The sequence below is a fragment of the Neurospora tetraspora genome (assembly GCF_033439725.1).
Source record: "Neurospora tetraspora strain CBS 560.94 chromosome Unknown B0H65scaffold_4, whole genome shotgun sequence".
Classification (NCBI taxonomy): domain Eukaryota; kingdom Fungi; phylum Ascomycota; class Sordariomycetes; order Sordariales; family Sordariaceae; genus Neurospora; species Neurospora tetraspora.
The window spans coordinates 1,673,083-1,690,624 of record NW_026944386.1 but is presented as its reverse complement, the minus strand read 5'-3'; the positions used below and the strand labels follow the sequence as shown (position 1 = coordinate 1,690,624).

At 53.2% G+C, this 17,542-nt stretch overlaps 3 protein-coding genes across 3 annotated transcripts; 1 reads left to right on the top strand and 2 right to left on the bottom strand.

Annotated features, from left to right (window-relative positions):
- The first annotated feature begins 567 nt into the window (after positions 1 to 567).
- On the top strand, positions 568 to 2,178 carry B0H65DRAFT_465003 (putative acetylornithine aminotransferase precursor). The gene is made up of 2 exons (XM_062826782.1): positions 568 to 882; positions 957 to 2,178. Exons 1-2 carry the CDS (start codon positions 697 to 699, stop codon positions 1,989 to 1,991), a joined length of 1,221 nt encoding a protein of 406 aa, XP_062681546.1. The 5' UTR covers positions 568 to 696; the 3' UTR covers positions 1,992 to 2,178.
- Positions 2,179 to 3,941: 1,763 nt separating this feature from the next.
- Positions 3,942 to 6,387, bottom strand: B0H65DRAFT_508737 (uncharacterized protein; the record flags this gene model as incomplete). Its single annotated transcript, XM_062828253.1, has 2 exons — positions 3,942 to 3,967; positions 5,058 to 6,387. 2 exons carry the CDS (start codon positions 6,385 to 6,387, stop codon positions 3,942 to 3,944), a joined length of 1,356 nt encoding a protein of 451 aa, XP_062681545.1.
- A 7,534-nt stretch (positions 6,388 to 13,921) lies between these two features.
- B0H65DRAFT_189804 (uncharacterized protein) lies at positions 13,922 to 17,232 on the bottom strand. The gene is made up of 3 exons (XM_062821626.1): positions 16,741 to 17,232; positions 16,324 to 16,687; positions 13,922 to 16,267 (listed from the first exon to the last, which is right to left on the bottom strand). The coding sequence occupies exons 1-3, from the start codon at positions 17,033 to 17,035 to the stop codon at positions 14,050 to 14,052; spliced, it is 2,877 nt and encodes a 958-aa protein (XP_062681544.1). The 5' UTR covers positions 17,036 to 17,232; the 3' UTR covers positions 13,922 to 14,049.
- Positions 17,233 to 17,542: the final 310 nt, after the last annotated feature.

Genomic DNA, 17,542 nt, shown 5'->3' with positions numbered 1-17,542 from the left:
GATAAGGGGGACCTTGATGGATTTAGACAAAACAATTGGCGGAAAAGATCTTATCGATAACTGTCGCATGTTCCCTTCATGCCAAAATTTCGAGACCCCGAAATCGGTCCACTCCCGTCCCGCGGCGCGCATCCTAGCGAAGCGAGCTTTTTTTCTGTGACGATGACTGTGTGACTGACACTGACGAAGATAACCAGGGGCAGTTTTTAGTTGCTCACACATGGCGTGACTGATTTGTCTTTGGATTCTTGTCAATCGCATGTTTGTCGTTGGCATCGTTGTAAATAACTTCTTTTCAATTGAACTTTTGTTGTTATCGTCGTTGTCTTCTCGTCCCTGTCAATCCCGTTCACGGCCGTCCCAGCGAATCAATCCACTTATACGTTGTCTAATCTGGGGAATTGACTTTCCGTCCTCGGCCACCACCTAATCTTTGCTATCTACCCTTTCCCTCACCGGTTGAGCCTCTTCTCTCTTGCATCTCCCTCCCTCCCTCCCTCCCATCCGGTGCTCCTCTCCGTCCGTCCGCCCGTCGCCATGGCCTTCCGCACCGCCCTCCGCCGGGTCGCCGCCATCAACGCGGCGCCTGCCACCCGCCTCGCCGGCGCCGGTGCCGCTGCCGCTGCCCGCCGCTCCTATGCCACCGCCAGCCAGCTCACCCACCCCGACCCGACCGAGGACTCAGCCAGCGGCAAGATGGTCCGCGAGCACGTCCCCTACATGGTGACCACCTACTCTCGCCCTCCTCCCGTCTTCGTCAAGGGCAAGGGCTCCTACCTCTGGGACTTGGAGGACCGCAAGTACCTCGACTTCACGTCGGGTATTGCTGTTAACTCGCTCGGTCATTGTGACGAGGAGTTTTCCAAGATTATTGCTGAGCAGGTGCGTCATTCTTCTCTCTACCCTCCCCCCTGTGTCCTAGATAACCGACTAACACCCAATCCCTCTCCCAACAGGCCCAAGAACTAGTCCACGCCTCCAACCTCTACTACAACCCCTGGACCGGCGCGCTCTCCAAGCTCCTCGTCGAATCCACCATCGCCTCGGGCGGCATGCACGACGCCTCCTCCGTCTTCATCTGCAACTCCGGGTCCGAAGCCAACGAAGCCGGCATCAAGTTCGCCCGCAAGGTCGGCAAGGTGCTCGACCCCTCGGGTTCCAAGATCGAAATTGTCTCCTTCCAAAACGCCTTCCACGGCCGCACCATGGGTTCCCTCTCCGCCACGCCCAACCCCAAGTACCAGGCCCCCTTCGCGCCCATGGTGCCCGGTTTCAAAGTGGGCACCTACAACGACATCGCCTCCATTTCGTCGCTGGTAACCGAAAAGACCTGCTCCGTCATCGTAGAGCCCATCCAGGGTGAGGGCGGCGTGATGCCCGCCACCGAGGAATTTCTGGTGGCGCTGGGCAAACGCTGCCGCGAGGTGGGCGCTTTGTTGCACTACGACGAGATCCAGTGCGGCATGGCCCGCACGGGAACCTTCTGGGCGCACTCCTCCTTGCCCAAGGAAGCCCACCCGGACATCCTGACGACCGCCAAGGCGATCGGTAACGGCTTCCCGATCGGCGCCACCATCGTCAACGAGCACGTTGCCTCCAAGATCAAGGTCGGCGACCACGGTACTACCTTTGGCGGCAACCCGCTTGCGTGCCGCTTGGCGCATTACATTGTCGGTCGGTTGGCCGATAAGGGACTCCAAGAAGGAGTCAAGAGCAAGAGCGAGATCTTTGTCAAAGGGTTTGAGAAGCTCAGGCAAAAGTTCCCGAGCTTGATTAAGGAGGTCAGAGGTAAGGGATTGATTTTTGGCTTGCAGTTGAGTGAGGATCCTACGCCGGTTATTAAGGCGGCGAGGGAGAGGGGACTGTTGGTTATCACCGCGGGAACGAATACGCTCAGGTTTGTGCCGAGTTTGCTGGTGACGGAGGGGGAGATTGAGGAGGGGTTGAGGATTTTGGAGGAGAGTTTTGAGGAGGTTATGGTTAAGGCTTAGGAGTCTTGAGTGAGGTGGTTGGGATTTGGAGTTGGTAATGTTTGAGCGGATTCGTTTACATTAGCTGGATGGATGTGTATAGGGGGGTACATAAAAGGCCTGGCTGGGATGGATGGATGGATGCTGTACGGTTGATGGGGTTTCTTTTTGCTAAAATGGGAAGACAAAAACAGTTCAAATTCTTTAACTTACGTGCTCGGCTTGCTATTGACCGTGACTGCTGCGCCTAGGTAGCTGACTATTCTCAGTAGCTGTGATACTAGAAGGAGGTCGGTCAGCAGCGATTAAGCCATACCTACCGGCATATACATATGAGACCGGGAGGGAATGTTGTCTCATATTCAACTAACAATAGCCTCCCCGAGGTCCAGATCTCCGAAGAAAGTTCCTAAACATCAGGTAGCGACACCTTTACCATGTCGCTTCACTCCTCATTGAAAAGTGGTGAGTAGGTACTTGGAAGATCAAAGTCTTCAACATGCTTACCTTCTTGTTGGGGGGTGACTGCCGCTTTGCTTCACTTACTGTTTCCTGGCTGCCTTGTGGACTTGACCAGTAAGTATCACGAAGTGTGACGGAAGGAGGGAGGTCTGTCCTCAGCGGTTTGAAGCATGTCGTCATGTCATGTACAAGACCCAGAAAGAATGTGTCTCGCCTCTATTGTCAATAGTCACCCACCTACCTGGAGCGCCTAGACCCCGACGATCTAGACTCGGGTCACTTTGATCACTCTATTTACCAAGCTGGTAGTACGGTACTTCCTTTGTACATCCATCCGTCAATACTCTCCAACCATCCATCCTCTCTCTCTGAGGGGACCGGAGGACCGACCCTCCAAAAGAGGTGTCCCGACGGAACAAGTGAGAACAAGAACGTGACAGCCAGCCCCTTCTTCATCTCCCACCCATCTTGCCCTCGGCTCTGTGCTGTGTTGAGGTGCCGCTAGCCAGCCAAACCCATCCATCCCATCCTCTCCAGCATGTGAAAACACGTTTTACCTTTAATGTCCTCATAAGCAGCCCACAGCTATGGGTTGGTTGATACACACACCATCCAACGAATAAACACCCATGATAGAAGCTCAATTCCCAGATTATGAGCTTTTCAAAGATAGGAAGAATTATGGGGAAGGAAGGAGATGAGCCCCATCTCTTCATCACTTCTTGGAGGTAAGTACCATCCACGGTAATTCAATGCAATGCCATTAGAAGGCTACTTAGAAGATGAGTGAGTGAGTGAGTGACAGGATGAGGTAGGTTTCCGGATGGATGCTTGCTCGACGGCTGGCTTCGAGAGTACAGTAAGTAACTCGGGAGATAACAAGATGACGAGATGACGAGGTGACGAGATGACGAGGTGAGGTAATATCTCTTGCACAGTGAGTGGCTTGATCATGGTCACAAGCTACCTACCTACATATGATACCTTTAGACCTGACTCATTTGATGCCATCCATCGCCCATCAATTGTTCGTTCACAGTCGTTCGTTCACCTGGTTTGGTGATGGAGTGAGTGCTCTTCCAGTCCAGTCCGGGATAAGGTGTCTCCAAGCTAGGTACACTACGATTTGGCATCTACTCTACTACTGGTTGTTATTGGTCGTGCTATCTATCTATGCTGGTCGATATTATGAGGGATATTGTAGGATGGATGTTCTGGAGATTCGTTCAAACGACATTCGTCGTTGGCGATGGTTGGCAACCGGAAGCCTGTCCGGTTAAGTACATCTAGTAATGATGGGGTTCTAGAAGATGTAATAGAGCCACTTTGAGTAGTAATCTCCGTGTTCCTCCTCCATCCATTGCGGTGACGAAAGGAAGCTACGGTCGATATCCGATTCGTACTTACCTAGACTGTCTGATGGTCAAGAAAGTATGGAAGGAGCTGCCATCACACCTTCCTCCAACGTCAGGAACGGTTTCAAACCTTAGAGCAGCAAGCCGGCCTCAATCATCGATTGGCGAGTTCCATTCGTTCTAGTTTACTCTAGTTCCTCAGTAATGGTGAGGGGAAGTAAACACCATCCTGTCCAACACCACTCATTGGTGACCAAGGCACGGCCCGTGATGAGACCTGATGAGACCTCATGGGATTTTGTGGGCGTCGTCATTTACAGTTCTTAACCGAATTGCAAAGATACCTTCGCGGTCACCAGATTGGTGGTTTGTAGATATGCTGAACCACCGGCCCGGGCCCGGCAGGTCTACTTATCTCCGCCCGGATCACGGACAGCCAGTCATCCACCCAAGACCTTAAAATCGGCACATCGCTAGTGGGGATATGGGGAAAATCTAATCTTCAGTTCAGTTAGTGTGGTCTGTTATATCCGTGCAAGTCGTTCTGAACCAGTCATTCACTCTTCATGTAGTCCAAGAAGTTGAAATTCACCAGTGAGCATCACGTAGGTACCTCTAGGTTTGGTTCTCGTAAATGAATGCAAAAGTTGCTTTTTGCCTATCCTAGTCTATCTATGTACACCGAAACGAGTGAATCCATCCATCCATCCCGCCCAGCCAGATGATTCCTATCCGAGTTTCCCTTTTTTTCTCCTTAGTCCGTTTGGTATCGTCATCAACAAGCCAAGCCAGCTGTGCCTCCCTTTGTTTGTGTCATCATAACGTGAAAAATTGAAATCGAAAACGCCTTGTCATAAAATGTTGTCTTGCTCGTCTAGCCAACCACTTCCTTCTGCTACTACAACTGCCACCACACATGTCCAAAATTCCCGTTGTTTGTTTGTTCGAGATGTCTTGATTTTGTAATATTCAGAAAGAAATTGGGTTTTGAAAAAAAGTATACAACCTATCCAAGTACAACTTGCCAGGTGTAATACGGGTTTATATAAACTTGCGGCAAAAAAGAATGTGCGAATTGAAGTTTGAATTCGATCAGAGATCGGCAAAAAGGTGAAAAATAGCCAGCTAGCTGACTAAAAATCTGAATATTTCAAGATAAAAAAAAACAAAACAAACGGAAGATAGGTGTTTTAGATGTGGGGTATCATCTTGTGCTGTGCTGTCCACTCCTCTAAAATGTTGACTCCTTAGTTGGAGAGGTGAGCGTGACGCCTCTGGTAGCGACCAAGCTTGGGGCCGTTGGCGAGGTGCCTCTTGGCGATCATCTTGAGCTGGGCGCTCTCGCCGGCGGAGCAGCTGGTGCCGGCAGCCATCTGCATGACGGCGGACCAGGCGCCGCTGGCGCAGCGCTGGAAGGAAGTGCCGGCGATGCAGTTCCAGGCGCCCTCGGAGGTGCAGGCAGCGCCGACAGCGTAGGCGCCAACAGTAGAGCCGTTGCCGGGAGTGGTGCCGGTCGCAATAGGAGCGGGAGCACTGACGACGACGGTGGCGCTGGGCTTGGCGATGCTCTGGAGGGTGGTCTGAATGGGAGCCTGGGTGGTAGCGACGGTGGGAGCAGAGGTGGCGACAGCGGGAGCGGAAACAGAGGCGGAGCTCACGACAGCGGCGGCGCTGGAGCTAGGGGCGTTGACAATGTCGGTGGCGGAGGGGAGGAAGATGCCGCCCTGGTCGGAACCGACCGAGGGAGCAGTGATGAAGATACCGCCGGGGTTACCGCCAGCAGCAGCGCTGGTCTGAGCGGGAGCGCTGGTGGTGATGGGAGCAGCAGCAACCGAGCTGGAGCTGGAGGCACCGCTGCCAGAGCCAGAACCGGAACCAGAGCCAGAGCCAGAGCCAGCAGCAGGAGCAGCAGAGGCACCGCAGGTTCCCTCAGGGCCCTTGAGGGGAGCACCCGGAGCGTTAACCACATTAGGGCCGGGCTGGGGGTACTGGACGTCAAAGTTCTCGTCGGTCTTGCAGCCGTTACCGATGTTGGCGACGAAGATCTGAGGGCGAGTGGAGAAAGCGGCGCCGGCAACCTCACGCTTGTTATTAGCAGCGATGGTGACGGGAGCGCAGTTCATGTACATCTCGCGGTTGCCGATTCTGTTGTGCCAGGTCCAAGCAAAGATGGCCTCGCCGGGCTGAGTATCGGCGGGGATGGTGAAGTCGTACTTGCCAGCAAGAGGGCAGTCACCAATGTAGGACTCGATGACAGTGAAGGAAGCGCCCTTGTCGTAGCTGAGAGAGAGCTGGCAAGAACCGCCGCCGTGGGTGGCAGTGCCGGCAGTGGTCATGTTGTAGGTCTGTCCGGGAACGAAGGTAGCAACGCTCTTGCCGGAAGGAGTACCAAAGTCGACCTGGTAGCCCTTGCAAGGATAGTCGGCGCCGGTATCCTTGAGGGGAGCGGTCATGGAGTAGTCGATGCTGCCGGGGTTGGCGTTGGGGTTGAACTTGGACCTGAAGGGGGGAGGGTAGGACATTTCGATGTGGGCGGAGGCGATCTGGGCACCTGCAAGCAGGGTAGCCACGAGGCCGGTGGTGAAGGTGTTGTACATCATTTTGATGGTTGATCTAGTTGTTCTTCTTTTCTCGTTGAGGGAGTGTGTAAAGTCGAAGTCTTGTTGTCGAGTGTTTTTGTGAGAGAGAGTGAGTTGCACGAGTCTTGGGAGTTGATATGGTTGCCGGGTCGATAGATGAGCACTGCTCTATGCTATTGACGCAAGTGAACAATAAGAAGGAATGAATAAGGCCGTGCCGTTCTGTATGGTGGCTAATCAGGTATTGTGTGAATGGTTCGTCTGAAGAATGGGTTGTCTGAGTCAGGACGAAAGGTCGTAGTCAAGCACCAGGCTAGTGATACGCTGAGACAATGGCTGAAGAGCCGAACAGGACTGGAATGTAGAGAAAGAGGTTTTTGAAATCCCTTGACGGGGTGGTGACAATAAGGACAGACTTAAAGTCGAAGAGAGAGAAGACGTGTAAGGGAGTGCCGTGATCGTCGAGTTGGGATGGTGAAGTGTATCGGGGAGTTGGATGACTTTTATGTTTCCCAGCTGTCGGTTCGTCTGGAGTCGATTGGGTGGGAGGGGCCGTTGCCGGTAGCGCACCATGCAGGTACCTTTTTTTGTTTCGAACGCCACCCACTGGGCACCCACTGGACACCCACTGGACACCCACTCGGCGGATCTAGTGTAGCCCAATGTTTACATCCCCTGTCCGGCCTGCGAACCTCGTGTGCCCCCCCTGCATTTTCCACACAACCCTCCACCTTGGGGTCTTGTCACTGCGGGTACCACGCCGTCTGACGACGCTGAGTGGTCTACACTCTCGGTAGAGCAACTCGCTCGCTCGTGATGAAATGGCCACTCTGGATCAAGCTTTTTGGGTTTGGCTTCTGGAAATCTCGCGGAGATCTCCTAGGGTTGCCGTATTTGGAAGATATGGCCGCAAGTGTGTGAGTGGGCGGGTGAATGACGGCCGGTGATACACTGTTGTCCTGGCTCCTGTCCAGTGAATGGCTTGTGATGCCGTGTTGCTTCGATATGTGTGATCGTGTAATGTTCAACCGTACGTGTTCGACCGTGGTGGTGGACCATCACTTGATAGAGACCTCTTCTTGATGAGACTGATGAGACTGATGAGACGAGACGTACGTCCCCCATGGGGCCCTTGGTCAACGTGACTGCCGTTCTTTGGGCTGCGACTGGTCATTCACCGTTGTCAGCCGTTGTTACCGGTTGTCGATCCCTCAAAGCGCGAAAGGATAAAAAAGAACAGGCGCGGGCTCAGCGGCAGTGGTGCAGTAGCAGCGGCAGCAGACGCAGTGAGCAGTCGGGTCAGCGGCATGCAGCATCCAATGATCCAATCCCGCTGCTTTGGTGCCTGGCTTTTTGGGTGATGGTCCAACCTGGAAACGCTGACGCTGCATCAACAGCTGGCGGTCCTTTGTCGTTTGTGATTGGCCGGGACAGCGTGGCAGCCGGTGGAGCCAGCTGGTATGGAGCCGCCCGAACCGAAGGGCCTCCAGAGAATCCACTTCCCTCCTTCTCTCATTCTGAAACACTCGCCCTTCCTCGCTAGACTCGCACGCATGAAAAGGCCTGTGCCACGCCTCCGCAGAGCGACATCTTGAAGGCCCGTCCGGTGTTCCTATTGGTCCCTATTGGTGAGCTTCACCTGTCAAGACGGCCAAACCCTCGGACGACCAGAACAGCGGTGGTCCACAAGTGGTCCGTGGGCTCGTCCTCCGATGGCCATCCGCGAGTTGTTGACGAGTCCCAAGACCTCCCAAATCATGCCATCCCGCTCTGTCCGCCATTCATAAGAGGCCATCATAACATGACCCATGATGCCCGTCCATATCCCATATCCCCGGGCTGTGTTGATCCCTCACTCTGTATTCAGTGGATGGGAGGCCCGGGGAGTGGATACATAGCACGCCATGGTCCAGAAGCAAGTCACTTGTCTAAGGACGCCGCCGGTGGGAGGATGATCGGCAGGGACCACTGGAACCACAGGGACGACAGCGGACTTGGACGAACGGGAGCCAGTATCGACACTTCAACCGGCAACCACTGCCACCATCACTCGGATTCTGAAGCATCTAGCCGCGGAGCAATCGCTCATGGCCGGATGATCAACCGAGACGTTGTTTCTACGCCCGTATTCCCATTATAGCGGATTATAGCCCTCAATGGCCCTTGGGAGTATCTGTAGGTACCTGTTTGACGGGATCATTCATCCACCAGACATGGCAGGACAACTCATGGCTGCCGCGGCAAGCGGCGTATCCAACAACAGAGTCACCGTCACCGCCCAAACGTACGCAATCGCAAATACTGCTTTTTCCTTTTCCCAGCAAACAGAGAAAAAGAAAGAGAGAGCAAAAAAAAAGTCGCTGTGCGGTGTGACACAAACAGGGGAGACAAAAAAGAACAGAATCATCCAGATCCCGAACCAGTCGTATCCCGAATCAATGCCATGACGCAGAAAAGTGGCTGTGTGAGGCGCATTCAGCCGCTAGCTGAGGCCACCACTCTGGATGGAGTCTGGAGTCAAGGTAGCCCTGGCTTTCAGCACGCGGTCCGGCCAAGTTCCAGCAGTGCCTTCAGCTCCCGTCCTCGACCCCAGGTTTTCGGTTTCATGTCTTCGAACCCTTATCATATCAAAAGGTGGAGAGGATACGACGACGTGACGGGGGCACGGGGAGAAGGATCATGAACAAGTGCAAAAAGAGGAGATGGGTGGTTACTACCGCCGTCCTTTCACTGGAATGGAGGCTCAAGACTTCAACAAGGGACGAACACCACCATCTCAACGACTAAAGGGGGGCCGGCCAGCCCTTCACCTCTACCTCGTGAAAGTGTCATACCACAGCACAACACAGCACCAGATGACAGACCAAATCACCAGCGCATCAAACCCACGATGCAAAGAAAAATGATGATTTATGTGCGCTTTTTGCTATCGTAGGTATGGCAAAAAATAGCGCCTGTAAAACCTCATCTCAACCTCGAGATGTACCACAACGACACCACAACGACGGGAAGGATTCCCTTTTCTGTCCTACACTGCACTCACAACTCAGGAGACACTGTCCGTGTTACCAAGTACAAATCCCCCCTCCTTCCCGAACGGGATTCCCTGTCCGACCCCTGGCGGCGGCGGCACATATGTTCACACAGACAGACAACACGGCGGCACATATGTTCACACAGACAGACAACACAGCAGCACATGTTCACAACAATGATCAAGTTGCACACCGAGGTGGTGTTGCTGCCCAGAGAGAGTTCCCACAGCTTGCTTCTGATTTTCAACTAAGCTCAAAGCTCAAGTCAAGCTTCCCTAGCTTTCCCTAGGTAGCTTCTCCAATAGGCAAGGTCATGGAAACAAAAGAAACGCATGAACTTCTATCCCGTAATTCTAGCTCGCGCCTCGGACATTTTTTTCCTTTCTACTACGTACCTACTAAGCCACATTGGATCTTGCGAGACTTGTCAACACTCGCGAAAGTTGCGAAACTTGAGAGGGAGACCCTAACCTTTGCCAATAATGCAAGGTCTAATAGAGTGGTACCTATCACCGGCGCCCTCGCGCGCGTGTTTCACCTTTCAAAAGAGGGACGGGACGATTGGCGGGACGGCAATTGAGACTTGCAGAGAATTATTCCAGTCATCCAATTGAATTGGAAGGGAGTGACATTCATCGAAAAGGCGCGATATTGTTCAATTGCCCTCCCAGATTCCAAAGTTGGATCTTTTCGGATCTGGTGGAATTGAATTGGAACGTTGGAACGATGGAATGTTGGCTCGAAATACACACAGTCAGTGCTGTCTGTATACGACGCTAAGCTTACAACTGCTTGCTTGACATCGGGAAGCAGCATTCTATCTAAAATCCTTACCTTGCTGCAAATGCTCCCTTGTTGGCGGGAGTGAGAGAGAGTCCCAAGAATAGGAATCACTGCCTGCACGTACTTTATATTGCGGCAGCAGTGCTGGGCATCATGGTATGCTTGGTATGGTATGGGATAGGGTACCATCGACAATACTATTTCCACGATTCACGACAGACCATTGCAGCTACATACCATACCTACACTACGTTACTTACCCGTCTCACCGCACCAGAAGCTTTTACTTGCTACCTGCTACCAACTCATGCAAGTCATCTTCCATCTTCTGTACATAGCATCATCAACTGGCCAACTGGGTAGGTAGGTGGGCATGTCGTGATACCCACCCCCGCACTCATCGCATCGTCACTCAGTCACTCAAGTCAGATGCTTACACTAGATGCCTTACCTACATTACCTATCAGCATCCCTAGGTAACATGTGTGGTAGTAACGCGGGGAAAGATCGAAGCATCGAAGCATCGAATCGATCGGATCTCTTTCTTATTTCTTAGTATACGTCAGTCAGACCTGATACGTTCGTCCGTTTGGCCGTTGGTGTTGGTTGGTATGGCATCGCGAGTCGATACAACCACAACCACCGCACTCGGCTAATCTCGTCTTCCATTGCTCCTTCGACTTGATTCATACTCAACCTAACCCATTGATACTCTCCATTTCGACCGAACCAAACCAATACTCGCACCGCACCGCAACGCAACGCAGTTTTGTCTGTGGGCGCCACCAAGTAAGTGGCAGTAACACCCGCCCACGGACTACATACCACCATGCGAGAACGACGAAAAGGATGGTGACAGTGAACAACGGAAAAAGGCTTCCTCCCCTCGAGTCTCAAGTCTCAAGTCACTAACTACTAATGTGTCACGGGCGTCTAGACCGTCGAGTACGAAATGCCTACGTAGAAGTCCTCTGCGCCCGATGGTGTGGCATTGGGATTCCCGCCCGCTTTGTGCCACTTTCAGATTATTTTGTTGGCTAAGCGGACTTATGTCGTTACCCATTGTTTGGTGATTTGGGATTTGATATGGAGGAGTATTGCTTCCTTCTGTCTCGGGGTTGCGTGCCGGGGGCCAGTTGGGTCTTCGGTGAGCTCAGCTCTGCTTTCAAGGGTCACCTTCATAAAACTGATGGGGAATGGGGCCGAGGTGTCTCATGCTGTTTGGGGAGCTTATTAGTATGTATGATAGAGGCAGGCACCTTCAACTGAAATTGGTCTTTTCAAAACCATGGGTCATCGTCAGCTCGTCTTGTCTTGTCTCTGGTTCTCTATATCTTCAAAGACCGTATCATTCATATTCTCCTTCTGCCATATTGTTCGTCGCTGTTCATGACTAGGTTCCAGTTTTCGACATAGCTACCCAGTCATCAATTGCAATCGAAGATTCTCAAAACTAGATGCGTGATGTCGAAACATGGCTTTGGTTAAAGACCGCCAGTAGGTAACTCATTCATCATCCTCACCTTCCTTACAATTCTTAGGTAAGAACCAGTCGATGTATGTATCGCCAGTGCTTTGAGTCAACCGTACTCGAACTAAACGTAAGTACTGCCAGTACTTCTGAGTACTTCCCCAGAATATCGAAACAAACCACAAGTTCATCGAGTGATAGAAACTCTCTCATGAGTCCCCCCCATCAAAACATATCTACAAAAAGATACTCCAGTTTCAGATCATGCACTCTCTCTCAACGACTCAAATATCTCAAACTGCATATAAAGGCAGTCACATCGCATGGAGATCACACAGCGTGGGGTCCGAGGAGATGCATGCATCGAATGTGAGATTGTGGGGAGGCCCGAGAAAGGGGTACGTAGAAGACGTCGACGTCAATTGGAGGCTGAATCGTTGAAAACAATGGCCATTGACAAGCTTGAGCCTCATGGAGCAAACATAGCTAGCTCCCCCCGTTGACCAGTCACCTAGCGAGCCTGGTAAGTAGGTATAGAAAGAAAGCCACAACTTACAACTCACAATCCCGATTTTTTTGGACCAAGTGAGGGAGGGAAAAAGCAACGAAGAGCCCACAGCCTAAACAAAAACAGGCAATCACCAAACAAAGCAAGCACACACAAGCAAAAAGGGGTATTATATGTGACCAGCCAGTAGCAAAAGCGGACACTGGTTTCCCCAAGCTATCTCTAACTGAAAAGCAATCATACAACTTGAGCAAGCAGCATAAGTCGTCAACACCACTGCACCATCGTTATCAATCAATCCCCCCTGAGTCACCCAAGCAAACATCACCATTCCCCTCCCATCGCTGCTTCTCAAGAACTCGAGTCCCGAAATTTCGAAGTCACCCGCTCAGGCAGCATGATGTTACTCACGATCTTCCGTGGCTTCATCAATCAGCGCATCGGAGGTGCCACGTCCTTGTAGCACAAATCATCTCTCCTCTCCTCATGTTTGTCCCAAGCGGACGGAAACCAGCAGCTGTCAACGTCAACGTAGACTGCCCGCTTGAGTGCGTATGCTCGGGTCCGAGGGGCAAATAACGGCGTTCAGCAGTAAAAGACAAGCTGGATCTGTGTCTTTCTTGCATTGTCCGTATGCCGTGCTATGTTGTTATCATGTCTGCTCAAGGTTCTCTTGCAATCATCATATCAACCAAGCTCGGTACCACTAATTTTTCGGTCGAACTTTCTTGATCGTGTCGCTTTTTCTTCACGGCTTCAATTCACTTATAGTTCGTTCCATCGATATAACCTTACTCGCTTCATTGATGCTATGCTAGCTATGTAGCACTAATCCCCCTTCTCCTTCCCTCTTCACCACCCCCTCTCCTTCCACCCACAGCGTGCTTATATGCTTGCTAGCCATATGCTACGCCATGCCGTGTTGTGTGGCCTGGCAGCATTTTGATACCAGACGTATCTTCTTCTTCCTCTGCGAGTCATCACTCTCGCATCTCCGATAACATAAATATCCCTGCTCTGAAATTCTCCTTCAACACTTCATCGATGTCGGCCTATCTGCCCACTTGCCCCTAAAGCAGCAGACAAACCGCACCCGTATCCTTCCTTGTTCATAACGTATTACCCCGGTACCGATGGGATTCATCAGCAGCGAGGGTCAGAGCCAGCCGTTTGCTGACGTTTTGGTTCTCCTTGTTCTTCGTCTCTCGTGACGACGCGTCCATCTCTTCCCCTGGTACTCCTTCCGTCACCTGAAAGCTGCTTTACTGAATAGATGTGGATAGCCAATTGTGGTGTGAACTTGACTCCGCTACACTCTCGAGCAAGAACATATAGCTTGGCAAGGAGTTAGAGGACCAAGTCCAACAGTAATTCATAGTAGTGTGTGTGTGGTGTGGTAAGATGGCGTGGCCGAAGGTCGATGGGTAAAGCACACTTTCAAGTGAAGGAAGGACTATATAAATGGCTTTTAAAGAGATTATTAATGGTTCGCTCTCAGGTGAGCTTCTTCCAGTAGCTTTAATGAAAGGCAAGCAAAGGCTAATTGTGGTGGTAGTTGTCGTGTATTGCCTTTCTGGTTGTTTGGTTGTTAATCTCTTCTCACGCCTGCCACCCACCCTGCGTAGTTGCATCGCTCGAGCCACTGTTCGACAAGGCGACGCTATACATCACCTTGTATCGTTCTGCTTGCTCACAGAAGGTTGACCGACCAACCTGGCTCGACTTGAATGGCTGGCTTGGCGACTTCATCCTCTATCAAGCCCGACATAACACCCCCATTTCCTGCCAGGCCCGAAGGAGCAGTTCATAATCCAACAAGGCAGTGGCCATCAGCAATCCCACTGCAGTCACCCAGTTGACGTGACATGCTGGCGGCCAGCGCGCTCTCATTGAGCCCGCTGGTTAGGGAACTTGCCCTGGGGCTGCTGTTGAGCCACAAAGGCAGGCTGCTGGTACTGAACAGCAGGGCTCATTCCATAAACACCCGGCTGTCCTTGCTGCGAGCCCTGGTGCACCATCATGGGTGCCGCTGGGCGGCCCGGGCTAGGATATCCGTTCGTCCCGTTCATGGGCTGAGGGGGAACACCGCCAGCCGGGATGAATTGAGGATGCCCAGGATACATCTGGACCTGAGGACCAGCTGCCATCAGAGCGCCATTTGGTCCCGGGATGAACTGCGGTTGCATCATAACGGGACCCCCCATGTGGTGTTGCTGCTGGGGCATGAACTGGGGGTTGTTGGAGAAGCTGCGGAATGGCCCCATCTGAGGTGCGCCGCCAGGCATGTAGGGCTGCATCATCGGCTGGCTGTACTGGAACTGTCCGGGAGTACCCTGGGGATAGACCATGGCCGCATGTCCCATTCTAGGCGACGCAAACGACTGTTGGGAGTTCGAGTGCATCATCCTGTGATCGTCAGGAGCCGTGAAAGGGACATGAGGGGCATGTCCATGCTGGCCTGGCTGCATCGGCATAGGTGGCATGTGAGGCGACTGCCTCGGGGCAAGATTCTGCGCACCATGCTGCATGTGGATGGGCAGCTGGTGCTGATGGTGGAACTGGGGCAGCGCGTGAGACGGGTTAGGGGTGGCATTGACGGTGCTCGGAACCGGGTATCTCTCCATGTACTCAGTGTAAGTCATGTTCATCGTAAAGTCAGCCTTTTCGTTCTGAGGATCGGCCTGGCGCCAAGTCGGCGGGGTCTCGTAAGCCGGACGGAGGGCACCATTCTCCTCCCATCTCACAGCGTGAGAATGCATGGATGGCTTCTCTTCCTTCTCCAAGAAGGCCAAGATATTGCACTTCTTGGGGTCCACGTTCTTGGTCTTGCGCCTGATCAGCTTTCCAGGAGGAAGAGCTGAAGCGCCCGCAGGCTCGACGACAACGTTGTTGACCGACGCGCGGGGGCTCGAAGCCTGGCTCGGTCCAGCAGGGCTAAAGGCAGGGGCGAATGGGGTGGCGCCAGGTCTGAACTCATGGATCAGAGGGTTGAACTGCTTAGTGGGCGGTGGGACACCACTGGTGCGACGAGCAAAGGAAGGGTCTCCATTGTTAGCAGGGCCGGTGGGGGCGAGACGCATATCAGGGCCCTGAGGATGCTGGCCCATGTGGGGATGCTGCATCTTGTGCTGCTCAACATTTCGGAGGCGCTGAGACAGGTTGCCCGTCTGCTGGCTCTGGGACATGTGAGGAGGCGGGCGGTTTCCGCGGGTGTATGGCTGGTGATAAGCCGCCTGGGGATGCTGGTAAGAGTTGCGCTGTCCCTGGTGACGGCTCGGAACGCCGCCAGCCGAACTAGAGTGCTGAGGGGCAGTCGGGCGCGACGCGGTACGGGTATCGGCCGTGGTAGTAGTTGCCGAGCTGGTTTGCTCGGTAGTGGTCTTGCTTGCACCCTCCTTGGCGGCATTGGCCTCCTTCGCCTTGAAAGCAGCCTGCTCAGCCTTGATCTTGGCCATTTCCTGGGCGTTCTTCAACGCCTTCTCCTGGATCTCCTTCTGCTTTGCTGGGTCCTTGGCAATGATAGAAATAAGGTCAGATGGCACCGGGGTTGAGAGCTTGAACTCGTGATAGAACTTTCTGAGGTCATTCAACCTGACCTCCTTGTCTGCCTTGTTCTTGGCCCTCTGGGCAGACAAGGCACTGCCGCGTTGAATGTTTGCGAATTCCTTGAACGAAGTTAGAAGTCTTTGCTCAATTCCCTGCTGCTTGCTGCTAAGGGTCTGTGCAGTCGCTGTAGTACTAACCGCGGCCTGAGCCGGAGCCGCGCTCTTGTCGGTAGCCTTTGCGTCAACAGCCTTGACCTCAGCTGTCTTCACATCCGGCTTAGACTCGACCTTTGAGTCCGCGGTGGTGCTGGTAGGTGCGGGCGATGGCTTCGTCGGTTGGACGGAGCTCTTGACATCAGCCACACTCTTGACATCAGCCACAGTCTGCGCAGGTTGCTTCTGCGGGGGTGCCTTCAACTGAGACGAGATGATAGCCGGGTCTACAGGAGCACCCTTGACGGTAGAGTGCGCAGCCGGAGCACGCCGAGCAGGAGGCGTGTACTTGTTCTCTCGGCCGCCAGACAGGGGAGGCAAGTCTTGTCTCCGAACACCGCTGTACCTGTTTCATTCGTTAGCCGGCCCTAATGCCCGATTCTCTTGACACCTGTGACTTACTTGTCTTCCTCGTCACGATCATCTCCGCCCTGGAAGTCCATGACACGCTCCTCGGCAACGTGTGCGGTAACCGGGGCGCTTCGCTCAATCTCACGGGCCTTGCGTTCGGCAGCGGCCATGCGCTCCTTGTACTGAGGGTGGCTCTTGTCGATGGTCGTGGTATAGATGTTCTCATCATAGTCGGTCTTGAGACCGAAGAGGCGCTCATTCGCAGCGAACTGATCCCAGGTACCAGAAGTGTTGGTCTTCTCCAAGCTATCATCAAGCCCATCGGTAGAATCGGGCACCCAGCGGTGCAGAGTCCGCTCATTTCCGAAGCGAGAGTTGGAGATGGCGGCATCAGTACGGAAGGACGAGCGGTTGCCTATGAGATAGCCATGTTAGAAGGAACAAACAAGCGGGCCTGAATCTTCATACCGTTGGTAGGCTTGCCGTCTGATTTGCCAAGGTTGTTGATCAGGAGAGGACCCGCGTCAACGATGTCCTTCTTCTGGAACGTCATGGTTCCTTGCTCCTTTCTAGGAGCTCCGTTCATTTCGGCCGAGTTGGGCAGCTTCTTCTGCGTTACCGTAGTCAGGCGGCAGGTGTTGGGGTCTTGGGTGTTGGCATAAGTACCCTCGAACTCGGAGCCGTTAGCGAGGGTAATGCGTACTCGTTGGCCCTGGAGATGAAAAGAGTAAGCGTCAGACTGTGTACATGGCGCAAGTGACATTCGCTATCGTGGACGGCGGCCATGGTGGAGCAGCTTGGGGCTAGGGGAGTAGGGACCGCCAAGGAGCTATGTCATCGAAAAAGGGGAACAAAAACAACAAGCAAAAACGAACCTCGCGAAGGGAGCTGGTCACGGATTTCTTGTCCTGTGAGCTGAAGTTGTTTTGCGGTCTGGCGGACTGGCCGGTAATGGGGTTCTTAGCCGAAGTCCAGGCCTTTTGCTGGACAGGAGGGGCAGACTGTCTGTGCGGATTGTCAGTCTACTGTAGAGTCCGTCAAGCGGGTAAGAGCATGGCAATGAATGGGAGGAAGGGGAAGAAAGATACAGGTGGATCCAAGGTCTAAGGGGTCTGACAGGATGGGAGGATGGGCAGGCGTGAGGACGGGGGGTCTGTTCAACTGTTGCATCGGTGTGCGGCTGCCGTAAGGCTTGGGGTCTTATTGAGGGCAAAGACGTGTGTTTGAAGGGGCAGGAATGAGACACACCTGTTCTGCTGGCTGGTCGAAG